This window comes from Megalops cyprinoides, chromosome 15 (assembly GCF_013368585.1).
Source record: "Megalops cyprinoides isolate fMegCyp1 chromosome 15, fMegCyp1.pri, whole genome shotgun sequence".
NCBI lineage: Eukaryota > Metazoa > Chordata > Actinopteri > Elopiformes > Megalopidae > Megalops > Megalops cyprinoides.
In genome coordinates this window covers 18,095,609-18,109,748 of record NC_050597.1, presented here as the reverse complement: position 1 = coordinate 18,109,748, position 14,140 = coordinate 18,095,609, and the positions used below count along the sequence as shown (strand labels likewise).

At 43.3% G+C, this 14,140-nt stretch overlaps 1 protein-coding gene across 1 annotated transcript; it reads left to right on the top strand.

The window, feature by feature from the left end:
- Positions 1-2,583: 2,583 nt before the first annotated feature.
- LOC118789648 (serine racemase) lies at positions 2,584-14,048 on the top strand. Its single transcript, XM_036546139.1, has 11 exons — positions 2,584-2,687; positions 6,714-7,065; positions 7,229-7,345; positions 10,689-10,930; positions 11,054-11,219; positions 11,723-11,822; positions 12,029-12,104; positions 12,185-12,310; positions 12,750-12,917; positions 13,383-13,440; positions 13,561-14,048. The coding sequence occupies exons 1-11, from the start codon at positions 2,584-2,586 to the stop codon at positions 13,657-13,659; spliced, it is 1,608 nt and encodes a 535-aa protein (XP_036402032.1). The 3' UTR covers positions 13,660-14,048.
- Positions 14,049-14,140: the final 92 nt, after the last annotated feature.

Below are 14,140 nucleotides of genomic sequence, written 5' to 3'. Positions count from 1 at the left end.
TTGTGGATACGGTGTACAATACATTCAGTGTACTGTTCTGACTCTAGGGATAGGTAACCAAGGACAGACAGAGAGATATTAGAGAGGGGAACAGAAGGAGAGAGAGAGAGAGAGAGAGAGAGAGAGAAAGAAGGAGGGAGGACATGAGAGACAGATGAAAGAGGGGAAAGTTGAGCAAGTAAAAGGGCTCAAGGACTCATAAGTGAAAGACTGGTGTACAGGACCGGCAAGAGAGAGACAGCTGAGAGAACAGAGGGCTCCCCAGCTGGGAGAGACGACGTCATGCCGAGTTATGAACCATTAGCTTTTCACTGTTCTCAGAGGAGAAGAAACCCTGCTTCGATTCACCTCAATCCATCCTATTGAACACAATGCAGTATTGTATATACACTGCAAACCACAGGATGGCAACACACTCTTCTTAACCATATGTTTTTATTTTCCCCCATTCAGGAATGAAAACAAAGACATAATTTAAAGGTAGTCTGGGACACATACATCTTTCTAGGCATATAGAACAACTCTTAATTTACTGTTTTCTGGGGAGCTCTGGTGTGTCTGTCAGTTGTTGATGTGTAAAAGGCAGATTTGTCTCTCCTCGCTGCATGTGTATGTTGTGTATTTTTTTAAAATTGGAGTTCAATAAGTTGCAAAACTGTGCTTATTACACCATTTAGTACTTCCAGAGTAGCAGAGTACAAGAAGTAGACATTCACTTGTCACTAAAGCCTGCAGTACCGGAGGTAAACGCAGACAGATTTCCTATCCGCTAAGTGCACTTAATGGATACAGTGGAAGAGGATACCAGCCTTCCTGGCAGTCACTCAAGCAGCCATCACGCTAACCTGCTAAGTGAGAGACAGCGTGATGGTTGTGAGGGGGGTTGGGGGGGCTGGGGCTGGGGCTGACATGGCCGGGCAACAGTGGCACTTCTAAGAACAATGCACACAGCTTCTAAACCAAACCAAAGTTTCATTATGATGATAGTCACAATATCCACATTGTGTGTCACATACTATGCCATAAAAGTGTACTAGCAAAGGATTCCAGGAGGGATGTGTGGTAAATTATGACCAATGTAAGTCGCTCTGGATAAGAGCATCTGCTAAATGACAATAATGTAATGTAATATAAATGTTTCCTTGTCAGGAAGTCCCTCCAGTGAAGTCATCCAACCTGAGGAAGAGGTTGTGAAGGAGCTCAGAAGGTACTGGTTCTGGGAGGCAAGGGGGTGTGAGACAGGTTGACTGTGGAGTGTGGGTGGAGTATAGCAGTGCTGCACCCCTAATTAGAATCAGGTGTTCGCATAGACACTGTATTCTGCTGTCCCATGAAAGGCTGATGTCATGCGTTCAGCTCAGAATATCTGTTTGTCCACAACCTGACAGGTGCACCCTCTCCACAACTCGAGAACGAGGGATGAGAAAGTGACTTTGGTCCAGTGACGTACCTGTGTTCCCTGTGTGTGGACCTGTTCGGAGCCCAGATCACCCAAACAATCTCATATCAGAAAACTGCCATCTCTTGGCCTCTCTGCTCTGTGCCAGGGGCCATCTGATCAATGATTGAAGCATGTCTAAAACATGCCACTTAAAAAGTGGATCTCATTTTAACTGGGTGAGGATGTGCTCTGTTCATGGGACCTGGCACTAAATAACATCAAATGGAATTAGCAGAATTTATAACTCCTTTATATCTGTTTGTCAGGGAATTAGCTTCCAGAAATACAGATGGTTTTGGTTTGCTTTGGTTTAATCACATCACATCAAGCTCATGTGCATGTATCAGTGCCTATGCCCCTCTTCACTTTCTGGAGAATGGCTGTGGGGGATGGGGGCATTTCTTGTTCTCCCACATTGTTTTTACTGTGATTTACTGTGAGTTCCAGACACATCGGGAATGACATTATTGGCAACTGTGGAACATGCAGCATGATTAATTCACATTCATTGATTTGACAGTTTTGGCAAGGTAGTTATCCTATTACAAATCATCCTATGACTGTATACTCACCTGTAAATAACAATAGTCCCTGATCCAGATTCTTCTCCAGATATAATCAGATAAGTGGTAATTAACAGGTTTAATTGATGCACTCTATGTGTCAGGTAATCCTGGTGAATGAAGGAGAGACTCAGATCACATGCAAAGGGGTTTTATCTGATGAGAACTGGACAGGATCTGGATATGATTTAAAGACGCAGAGCACAGGCTAACAGGAGTGGTCTCAGCCCAGATCACTGTCTCTTTCTGTCTCCCTGGACCTGGGATCATTGTTCCTTAGATAAACACTAAGTCTCCATCGATCCCCTTAGTGTGTCTCATTAGTGCGTGTCAGTGGGAGTTTAATCCAGGTCTGGGACAGGAATAGTGTGTGTGGCTGAGCGGGGAGCAGTGCCGGGGGGAGGGGAGGCGTGGCTGGCGTGTGCCCCACTGTAATCCCCCTTTAAATAGCCTGTGGAAAAAGGAAGAGGGGAGCGCAGTTTAATCATACGAACATTCACTGCCGCCACATTAGCACCCAGGGAGACACACATCTACAAAGCGAAGGGACCCTGGGACTTGCCCCTGACGCTTTACAGGATGAACTTTGCCGCCCAGTTTTTCTACTCTGCCTACCAGGGTGACGGACCCCCTCGGCAGGTTGGCTTCAGCGACAGCGAGGAATATGACCCCTTCTGGCAAAGGTGGGACACTGCATCCCCAGTCTCTTCTCAGCTGTTGCCCTCCCAGAGTCTCCCACAGTCTTCGGAAGTCCCCACCCCAGCTGCTGTAGAGACCCTTGAACCTCCTTCTCCTTCTCCTGAACCTGCTCCGCATGAGCCTCCGCCTCCACCACCTCCTCCGCTTGATCCTCCAGCTCCCCCTCAGCCTGCAGCTGCTATAGATACCCTTCCTGACCCCCTGGACAGCCTCCCATGCATAGAACCTGGGCCTCTACTGCCGCCGTTCCGTGAGTTGGTCAGCCTCCTCCTCCGGCTGGCTCTGTCCTTCCTCCTGCTGTTCTTCTGCAGGTAAACACTCCCTCTGCTGAGCTCAGAGCAGGAAATGAGAGGAGCTCAGAGGCAAAGACACACAGAGGGAGTGAGGGAAAATGAAAACAGGGTAGCAGGAAGCAGAGAAACAAGGGGGCTGAATACAGAGGGGATATGAGAGGAGACTGGTACAGAAAGAGGAGTAAAGTGCATTGAGGATAAGCTGTGGCAGAGTTACATCCATGTAGAAAAGGAGTTTGTTCAGCAGACACAGGGAGTATGATAATAATAGCATGGGGCAAAGGTTGTGAAATAGAGCTATAAACATTTCTTTACAATTGGCAACCAATCCCATGGACTCCACCTAGTGGTCATATGTATTATTGTCATTTATTTGCTCGTAGCTGTCATACACAGCATTAGAAATGTCATGTTACATATTTTTGTTTAAGGGGGGATGTCAGGTGAACTAAAACATATATTCTACTCTTCGTAACAATTCTAGCAACAGATGAAGTAGATGGGGGTCATAATGCATAGCTGTAAAATAACTAGAAGTATAAAACATTTGTTTTTAGAGATAAGGTTCTTGTGATTAAGGGGGGCTATGACATTATTGGCACTACAGAGACATGTCTAAATATGGGGACAGGGGTAAGGTACCATTTGGAATAAAATGTTCAGAAAGGACAGAGTTAGCAAAAGAGGAGGAGGGGTTGCCCTGCAAATAAAAGAACCAAACCAAATGTCAGAAGATAGTAAAGAATATATGCAACAAAGAGTACAGGAAAAATAACTATGTGACCTCAACAGTCTATAAATAAATATTTACAGAGGATTTTAATATAGAAGGGACTTTACAAACTACATGAAAAATGAGGATACTAACTTAACATATATGACCTTAATCATTTCTTTCAATTTTGTGGTAGAAAGACGAAAGAGAAGAGGTTAGGTGTATTAGAAACAGGGAAGAAGATTTACCTATTTAAGATACAAAAAGTATGCTCACGTTACTTTGATGCGAAATTCACCAGGGAGGAGGCTTCAAAAGTGCCCAGAATTTTGTGTGATACACATTGTACAATGGAAAAGTATTGGACAATATTGAAATAATGGACTTTAAAGTACTAGTTAAATTGCAAAGGGTTAAGTCCAATAGTCAGCTTGCTCTGATCGTATATGCCCAAGAGATAAAGGGATTCTTCAATAATCACCAATGAAAATGTTTCTGACATTTCTGATATTTTATCAGATAGATGTTCTGGATTTATGGTAAAGTTCTACTTTTTATCTTCCTTTTCACTGAGACCTAGTCATAAGGAATTACTGAGGTGACTAAGGTGATACCAGAACCCCTTCCTATTTGTCGAATCTCTCGTTTTGCATTTTAAAGTTTTTTGTATAATATTCTGAAACTGCTAAAGACAGACTATGCCCTCCAATGCTTTCCCCAATGCTGTAAATGGCCTGGATAAAGAGACTGCATCACTGAACGGTGCCAGACCAATCTCTCTGCCTTCCTTTTCCTGCTTCCTGATCACTTCCTGACCTGAAAATCCTGGAGGAAGCCCAGAGCCAGACCCAGTGGGGTGGCTGGGTGAGGTTAACAGACACATTAGAGGGAAAACTCTGCGCTGCTGAAGGTGAGATGATTATCTCACCCCCTTTGGATTTCCCTACACAGGGCCTTACAGAAAATGAGTCGAAACAGACAGATCCTCATGCTGCCTGCACATGGCTTTATGAGGTTGTAACCTGGCTATTTTTATTGTGACACAGAGGCAGCATATCTCGGAAGAGGAGGTGGCCTGTGCAGCTTATCCACTGTGGTGTGGAGAGCAAGGTCACAACCGTTCAGCCCCAGACAGTATGGGGGATAATCTGTGCCACACATGGACATGGGTCCCACAAGCTCAGAGAGATACTGTGAGCTCCCCAACAACATACATTGGCTCACACATATTTTGCTGTTTTGATCTTGGTTGAACAAGTTTTGAACACAAAAAATGTTGAGTGTAGGTAGTTTTATTCCTTTGAGGTTGGGGTCTAGTAAAGTGCAACTCTTCCCCCTTCAATATGTGGGTTGCAGGTGTGCTCCATTGCTTTTCCAGGTGTTACTATAATTTGTTAATTTGTGTGGACCTATTTCATGCCAAGTCTCATTTGGGTGCAGCATTGTTACACATTTCACACCACTGTATGTCTCTCCTCATAGGCTGATTCTCCTACCCCTCCCCTCTATTCCTCCTCATCCACTTCTATATACAGTATATATATTCATCTTATATTACACACACACACATACACACACACACATAAACACACACATTACAGGACAACCCCACTCAAATATTTTTACAGACAATACAGACATATTAAAATGTCACCATTCTTTACCCACACAGAGACATCTCGGCCATGGATTTGGACTGTAAGCACATCGTTAGACCACTAACAGTGGTCTCTTGACCTCTAGTCATACTCAGCTGAGACAATCTTCCCTTTGCCTGCACACATCTCAGCCAGGAGTGAAATGCACTGCTTTTGGTCCAAAAAGGGTTTCTCAAACAAGTAATTTAGTGGTTCCAGCCATCCATGGACAGATGGGCGCAATATGATGTGAATCAATTTGAATCAAGGGATGGTAAAGTAAGAAATTTGTTCAGAGCATTGGAAGGGGAGCTACACCTAATGATGTTTCACAGCGAATTTCAGAAATCGTATGCCTTGCCTGCTGTTGAATTCAGATTAATTCTAATCAATATAATGAATTTAAAGTATTTATTTCGTTTTTTTTTTTTCTGGTTGGCCTCATCAAAGGATTTGCATGACTGCAGGAGCTAACTGACAATGGCAGCCTGCTCTTATTCATTTAATAGCCATGTAATGATAGTCATTTATTGAGTGTAATACACAAGTAATTACATGCTAGTTACCTCATTAGCTTTTTACTTTAATTTGCAAAGTGCCTTCATTCTGATCACTGGACTAAATAGATGCAATTCTAACATGTTTTTTTCAGCCATGCATCATCATTATTCAACATCTGACAATTATGATTTTTTTTTAATGTTATTCAAAGACCTCCAAAACATAGGTCATTGTGGTGGATCCCTGTAATTACATGAAATTAATTTTTCAATTTAGATGTAAATGTCAGTGTAAATGCCTAACCATACATCTAGGCATGAGTGAGAGGGAAAAACAATCTAAGTAACAGAGAATGAACAGTAAATACCTGAATGATGGGCATATGACATTTAAACAATGGCATTTCAGACACTAGCCATTGAAGTTTGAGTCAAGACACAGCATTCCAGTGATGTTATGTTAGATAAAGCCAGCGAAACAGCACACACAAACATCCCACACCTAGAGATGAAACAGATGCTGTCTCATAGTGTCAGAGGACCATATGCTCTATGCTGTGCTGTGCTAATATCTGGTTTGACAAAGGCAAATTTTTAATAAAGCAAGCTGTGCATTTTAATGATTTCTTACAAAACACTTGAGTGATGTAATTCCAGTGAAAAGGAAAAAGACTTGCTTAAATGTGTCACTTCGAGCTGAGGAGCGACTATACTTTCTGTTAAATTCAATTGAGGCCTAATGCCAATTTCCTTCTTACTGAGCTTCAGGGACTTTAATGTCAGTGTGTTAAAGGCAGATTTGTCTCTCCTCGCTGCTGTTGGGCCAACGGAACAATTAAATTGCTTCCTTGCCCTTCCTTCACAGTGAAGAGGAACGCATAGGAGCCAGTAAAAAGGACAGCTCCCAAGGGGGTGGACAGTGCTACAAGGACGTCAGTAATGGCTGCCCAGCCCGGAGGCCGACACCCATCCACCCAGAAAGGCTGAAGGACTTTGGGGAAGAGGAGTACCTGAATGGGGACGTGAAGACCTGGGAGACCAGGGTAGTGAAACACCCTGAGTCCCAGCTGACGGCCACATCCACACCCAAGCCCATCAAAAAAAGAGGAAGTGAGAGCACAGCGACACCGAAGACTCCGCCTGAATACTTGCGGTTTGAGGACATCAGTGCAGCTGCCTTCAAACTTCAGTCAGGTGTTCAGAAGACGCCCTGCACGGTAGGCAGTATTAGGCTACATGCCCCCCCCCCCCCCCCCCCCCCCCCCCCCCCCCAAAAAAAAAAAAATCCTTTCTGTGAATTTAACTGCAGTGAACATGGTACATCTCTCTGAGCTCTTTGTACAGTGATATCTATCTGTCCTCTACCTGAACTGCGCACAGTATTCCCGCCTGTCCAAGCAGTATGGCATGGAGATCTTCTTAAAGAAGGAGCACCTGCACTACACGGGGTCTGTGAAGGAGCGAGGTGTGCTGTACCTGCTGACCTCTCTAAGACAGGTGACTGTCACTGCCACAGCCGTTTACCCGAGACATGAAATTCATTGCTGTTAGCCACAAGAAATCCATTTTATTAGTTTGTTTTCTGATTAATATTTTCTTGATTTCCATTTGCTCAGTTTTAAATAACATTTTCAGTTTCCATTGTAAAATGTTCAGAATTTCATTTTTTTTTTTTAATAACAGAAAGAACACATGGCATTTTCACTTTAACTGTTGATTGAATACTGACCTGCTCTGAACTTTGTTACGGAGTTTCTACATTGCTTTCTTTGGTCATTCTTTTAGCCACGATTGAAGTTGCTCGCAACACATATCAATTAAAGCGCACATCAAGTCTCTGCCTCGTCTCTAGTCGGAAACAGAGATGGTTTATCAGGAATTCATAAATTGGAATTTACAAAATTTCTACAGCATTTCTCACATTAGTAGCGATTCCTCGATCTACGAAATTCCCCGACAAACCCCAGATCCCCAAAACCCAAGTCACCTTAACATGTAGCCTGTCAGTCACTGGCATTACCCACCCAATTCATGATGATTCAAGTTACTACCATTAACGGTCCCTCCAAAATCACGTAAGACAGGTAGCTCCCATCGTCATGCCCAATTGATCCGCTAAGATAGGCTATCTCCAGGGTTAGAATAGCCTATCTGTGACCGCGTTACGTATTCTCAATAGGCTACAAAAAGCGGTAACTGCGTGTTAGTCCCGAAAATGTAGTATTCAGAATACCGATACTTTATAATAAACATGTGAGCCGAACACATTAAGGATAGGCATACTTTTTTTTAACCAGTTTCAAACATGAAGTCTCCCAACACACTAGACCTATAATAAACTATAATATTTAGTGTAGCCTACAATTTGTTATTGTTAAGCAGTGAAGCAATTTTCAAAATCCGTTATAACTCTCTCAAATGAAACTGACAACACCAGAGCCCGAGAAAATTTGTTTTGCAAACCACCTGAATCCTCCATGGTGATTTACATATGAAATTTTACTTTCTACCGAACATTAATAGAATATTTATATGAGCATTCGCTCTTCCCAGGATAGGCGTCTCTGCAGATCTCCTAATATTTAAACGTTATGGAGGCAATAGTAGAACTAGCCGTGTCCGCTAGTAGCCTATCTCTGTGATGTAGACCTACAAATGAGATTATCTCCTTCGTCGCTGCGCAGCATCGATTGCGTATCAAACTCACTGTTTGTAAATGAATTAGACAAGAGTGGACACCTATTGCCCGGCTACAGACGTCTCCATTAATCTTTGGATGACGCGCACATGCCATTGCATTGCCTGACAGTGACGGAAATGCCCAAGCAAGCACAGCGGTTAAATCCGTTTTAATTCTTGGTATAATCATCTTTTAATATTTAAAGAAGGCAGGGGCTAAAACTGTGTCCAGTGTAAACTGTAGGCCTATTAGCGAGCCACCAAAATGCTCCAAAGGACTGCTTCTCCAACTCCAATCCAAAGAAACATTTAGAGGTAATCTGCTAAAAATAGGCCATTGAACATTCGAATGATATCAAGATGAATGTGGTTTTAATGTAAATCGTTTTGAGTGTTAAATAGGACAAGTTTACCTAAGATGTGCATTAGGATACGGCTACATGTTCTCTACATTAGTTAGTGGTAGTTACTTTGATTTCGCGCCAGCTAAATCTAATCTAACGTTAGATCCGTTACTTTTGCCTATGTAGTAATTACAATTTATGAAAACATGTAGGTATGCTACTAATATGAATAACAGTTATTTTAAATATATTATTCCTAGATAGAGTAAATTAATCTTAATACAGCTGACTATATTTGAGAATAGGTAATTGAATTTATAATCTTATAATTATAGATAGTACAAAATATAATTCTATTAAGATTAATTATAGATAATAGGTCATGAATTAATGTGAAATCGTAATCATAATAATTACTAAGAATTAGCATATGGCTTCAGTGCTCATTTGTAATGTTTTATTTATGTATTTGCTCTTCGGTGTAAAGTCTAACGGGCACAGGAAGATAAAACACATGACTCGGGACGCAGTTGCAGTATGCAGTTCTAGTCATTAAAAATATATATATTTTAGCCATTTTGTGTTAATCTCTTAAGGTGAGGGTTTGTATTTTATCTGTTTAAAACAATTTGTGTAAAAGAAAGGCTGTATTTCAATTTTTTTCTAAAAGTAATCTCATTAAATTACCCATATTTAGTAAAGTAACAGAACACCGTACTGATTATTTCTACACCCATATAATCAGTATTCAGGAACTGATTACATTTTAAAAGTAACCCACCACATCCTGTATATCTCTCCTTCCTTTCCGTGCCAACATCTCCTCAAACAGGTAACTCTCAATCATTGGGCCACTTATCTCTAACATGCAGGGCTACCTCCTTGAATTAAAACATAATCACAGGATAACTGGCAACTCTCATATAGGTTGCCCTTAATCAGGGTGCTAAGAAGATCCCAATCTTGCCTGTGGATGGACTGCTGTAGCAGATAAAAAAGAAGAGTATGTCTTTGTGATGAAATGTCCTTCTGCATATTAGTTGATTGACACACTGCTGTTAGGGTTGGTCTGGCAGGTGATGGCTGAAGTCCCCACAGGTGGGACTCCTGTTGTTCATACAGGGTGTGATTTCCAGGTATGGCAGGACAAGGAAAGAAGGTCTCATTGCTGCCCTCCTCACTGTGTCCTTATGGATGAAACTGCCGGCCCTAACGAGGCCGAGGTGCAAACATTATTCATGCCCACGTCAAAAATGGCAGTGTGACGCAAGGCCACTGAGCCAGTTCCTCAGTCTGGATTAGCTGAATCAGTCTGGCTTCCTCTCCATCATGTCTCACAGGTGAAAGGATTGCATAAATAACCGCTCATGCACTCTTGATTAGGGACCGTCTGTTCTGCGGGACACAGTCCAGTGATCACTTTGATGTAGAGTCTGGCCCATTCTGCTGTTCTGTTTCACCACATGCTTCATACAATAAGTGCCATGATTAAAGGTCAAGTTAGGAACTTAGGAATTGTTTTGTAAAAGAACATATTTAATCAAGATAATTTCATAAAATTATGGTCTTCTGTGTTTCAGGACCAATCAATGCAAATAAAAAAATTGAACCATTTGTCAACATGTTATTGAATCTGAAATGACTTGTTGGAAAATGTTAACCCAGGTTTTTTAGGTCTGTATAGTCACTGTATAGCTTCTTTTGAGTGACGAGTTTCAAAAACTATTACACAATGTATCTGAGGAAAAAGTGTCTGTGTATGTGCGCATACTTGTGTAAGTGTGTGCATGTGTGGGTGTGTATTCTTGTGCACACAGGAGCAGCAGAGGAAGGGTGTGATTGTGGCAACAGATAATAACTTCTCCATGGCCGTTTCACACCATTCTATGGAGCTGCGCATCCCTGTCTTCGTCATTGTGCCAGTCAACAGCTCTCCGGCACGGCTACGCATGTACCGCGACTATGGTGCCATGGTGATCTCCTATGGCAGCACAGCCCATGACTCACAGAACCATGCCCGCCATCTGGCCAAGGAGAACAGCTACCTCTACCTGGAGGAGTGAGTGCCCTGGGCCACACACACACAGATACACACTGATGCACATGGATACAAAGATGCTTGTGCATAAAGATATATTACACCTGAATATTTCCCCTTTCTGACTCCCTCTCTCCCTCTCAGGGATGACAGTGCGGCCTACTTGGCAGGGCTGGGCACAGTGGGCATGGAGATCTATGAGCAGGTGCCCAAGCTGGACGCGGTCATCGTTCCTGCTGGGGGGAACTGTGGACTGTTGGCTGGAACTGCAAAGGCCATCAAACACCTCAACTCCCATATCTCTGTCATTGTGAGTTATTATGCTGCCCCCCAGTGTGCTGTACCCCCTGAGTGCAATGTAGCTGCTTTGTGTACTGAACCCTGTGTGTGAAGTACTCTTTGTGTGTGCGAAGTACCCCCTGTGTGTGCCATACTCCCTGTGTATGCTGTACTTCCTGTGTGTAGTACCCCGTGTCTCATACTCCTGTGTGTGCTGTACATCCCGTATGTCCTGTACCCCTGTGAGTGTGTTCAAGGGTGAGCAATCATTCAGTTATCCCACACTTTCTTTTCCTCCCCAGTCATGGGGCAGATAGCATCTAGTGGTTAAAGCCTTGTGTCAGTGTCTTGCCAGTGATGTTTTATAACTTACAGGATGAAGCTGATCCCGGGGCAAACTATTATTTTCCACTTGGCAGATGCTTGTGTGTATGTGTGCATGCGATGTGCTGTACATGCGTGTGTGGGTATGTATGTGTTTTATTTGTGTGATGAAGGTGAGTGTAACTGAAGTCAGGATTTTCTCTTTGACAGGGTGTTGAGCCTGAAGCCTACCCCCTCCTTCAGCAGTCACTTAAGAATGATTCTCCTGTGAAAGAGCTTTGCAATACCCCCAACAGGAAGCTTTATGGAGGTACAGCTTTTGTCTAATCCCCTTTGTGTTCTTGTCCCTCAGTAACAGTCTCTCCTTTTACCTGTTACATCATGACCTAGGTGCTCTCTTGGCTGATCTGTTTTTAACCTGTCTACTCCCTAGTTGGGTTTTGACAGTACAAAATTCAATACCTAAAATACATGCCTTTGATTGTATACCTGATGACTGTTCCTCCTCTTTCTCAGACTTGGTGGATCCCCCACTGGGGCACCACGCCTTCCAGTTAGCCAAGAAACTGGTGGACAAGGTCATCTCTGTCAGGTACTGAGTCAACCCCTCACCCCCAGTTATTCCACTCTTCCCACTCTCTATCTCTCTCTCATTCTGTCTCTCCTCGATAGAGAGGAGGATGCTTTGGTGGCTATGCTGCGTTTCCAGGAGTACGAGAGATCCACAGTGGACACTGATGGAGCCCTTGGACTGGCAGCCATCTCAGCCGGGCTGGTGCCTGAACTCCAAAACAAAAGGTGAGACTGATTGGCCTGGTCACTGTGGATCAAGCTGGAGGAGGACAGTTAGGTTCTTTTTAAGATAACTTTGAATTGTGGTTGTCATTGGACATATCACTCCATTATTGACCAGCAGAGGGAAGAAGTGAAAAACGTGATGAACATCACCCTTCATATGACTCAGTTTAGTCATTCATAAATCATCAATATTTCTTAAGATCCCTTTCATGTTTGTTGGCCTTATCCACCTCTTAACCGATCCAATTATCTTATAAGGGGTTCAGATGGACAAATTACAGGAGCAGAGCCTGCCTTCACACTTGAATGTCCCAGCTGTGACCCATATTCTCAGTCAACAGGCAAGCACTGAGAATTTCCCTGTGCTTGTCAAGTCAAATATCTCCCTCTCCCTTTTTTCCTCTCCATATTTCTGTTTCCTTTTGCCTCCCCCTCTCAGAGTGGCCGTAGTGGTGAGCAGTGCTAACATGGAGCTTGGCCTGGTCAGGCAGTGTGTGGAGAGGGCCCTGGTGCTGGACGAGCAGGTGGGCAGGTTTACAGTGGAGCTGGGCGACTGGCCCGGTGACATGGCCAAACTGCTGGAGGTGCTGGCCAGGGAGGATGCCAGGTGAGCCCTTATCTAATAAGATAAGAGTGCATAGTGTTGGATGGGAGAGTGAGTGTATTTTTGGATGTTCTCAGCACGCACACACCCAGTTGGCAAGTGCAAGTCTGTGTTTTTAAGAGCCTGATTGTGGCCCAGCTGATTAAGCAGCCTCTGTGATGGTCGAGCTCCGTGTGAACACGTTCCCTGCTGCGAAAGACAGACAGCTTTTCTTCAGCTTTCTTGGCTTGACTCACCTCTTGTATTGCATCACATCAAAACATAAAAAGAATTTTTTAGCAAAACAGAGATGAGCTAGGTCTTGTTTTTCTTGGCATTTCATTAATGTTTTGCACTTGAGCTTCATCATGCTGAAGTCTGAGTTTAGGCCGTCCTCTGAATTAGTGGCTTTGGGGCAACACAACAGAAAGGGTGTTAATTGCCTCATTTATTTTTCTCTCCCTCTCCCTCTGTGTTTCTCCCCCCAAGGTTGCTGAGTGTGAGTCAGCGGAGGAACAATGACAGAGTAGATCTCTTTAAAGCTCAGGTAAGAGAGCATCCTTCTTGGGTGTGACCCCTTCATTACTGTGGCCTTCCTCCAGTGTGCATGAGCTAATAAGAGCTAGATGCTGATGGCTCCTCAATGAGTGAGGCACTTCTTTTACAGGTGGAGTGTGTGGTCGAGACCCGGGACAAGTCACAGAGCGCCAAGCTGCGAAGCACGCTGTCTGAGCGTTACCCTACACTGCGCTGGCTGGAGCGATGACCTCACTATGTTCACATGGAGCATACACTAAGTATACACACATGCACCAGAAAACATATGTGCTAAACACATATAAGCACGGTACAAACACACTAAAGTCAAATTCTCACAAAGACCCTAAACACTAAACATACATATTACACACACAGTTATGGACAGAAACTATAGGCACATAAACCCTTTCCACACAAAACACAGCCAGACTGCATCTACTACAAGTATGTGAAATCATGCTAACCACAGCAATGCTGTATTCACTCTAGAATTTAGACCAGCCTGATGCCCTGATGTTCTTAGAGAGGCATCACAAGGCAGAATGAGACATGCACTTACAGGGTTCATCTTGAGATTATTCATGTGATAATGCTATTTTATGATTTATCATAATATGTGGCCAACAAGTTACAGCCTTCTTTAGAAGACATAATTCATGAACACAGCATAAAAAATGCTCAGGAGACATATTCACTAATTTACAGTA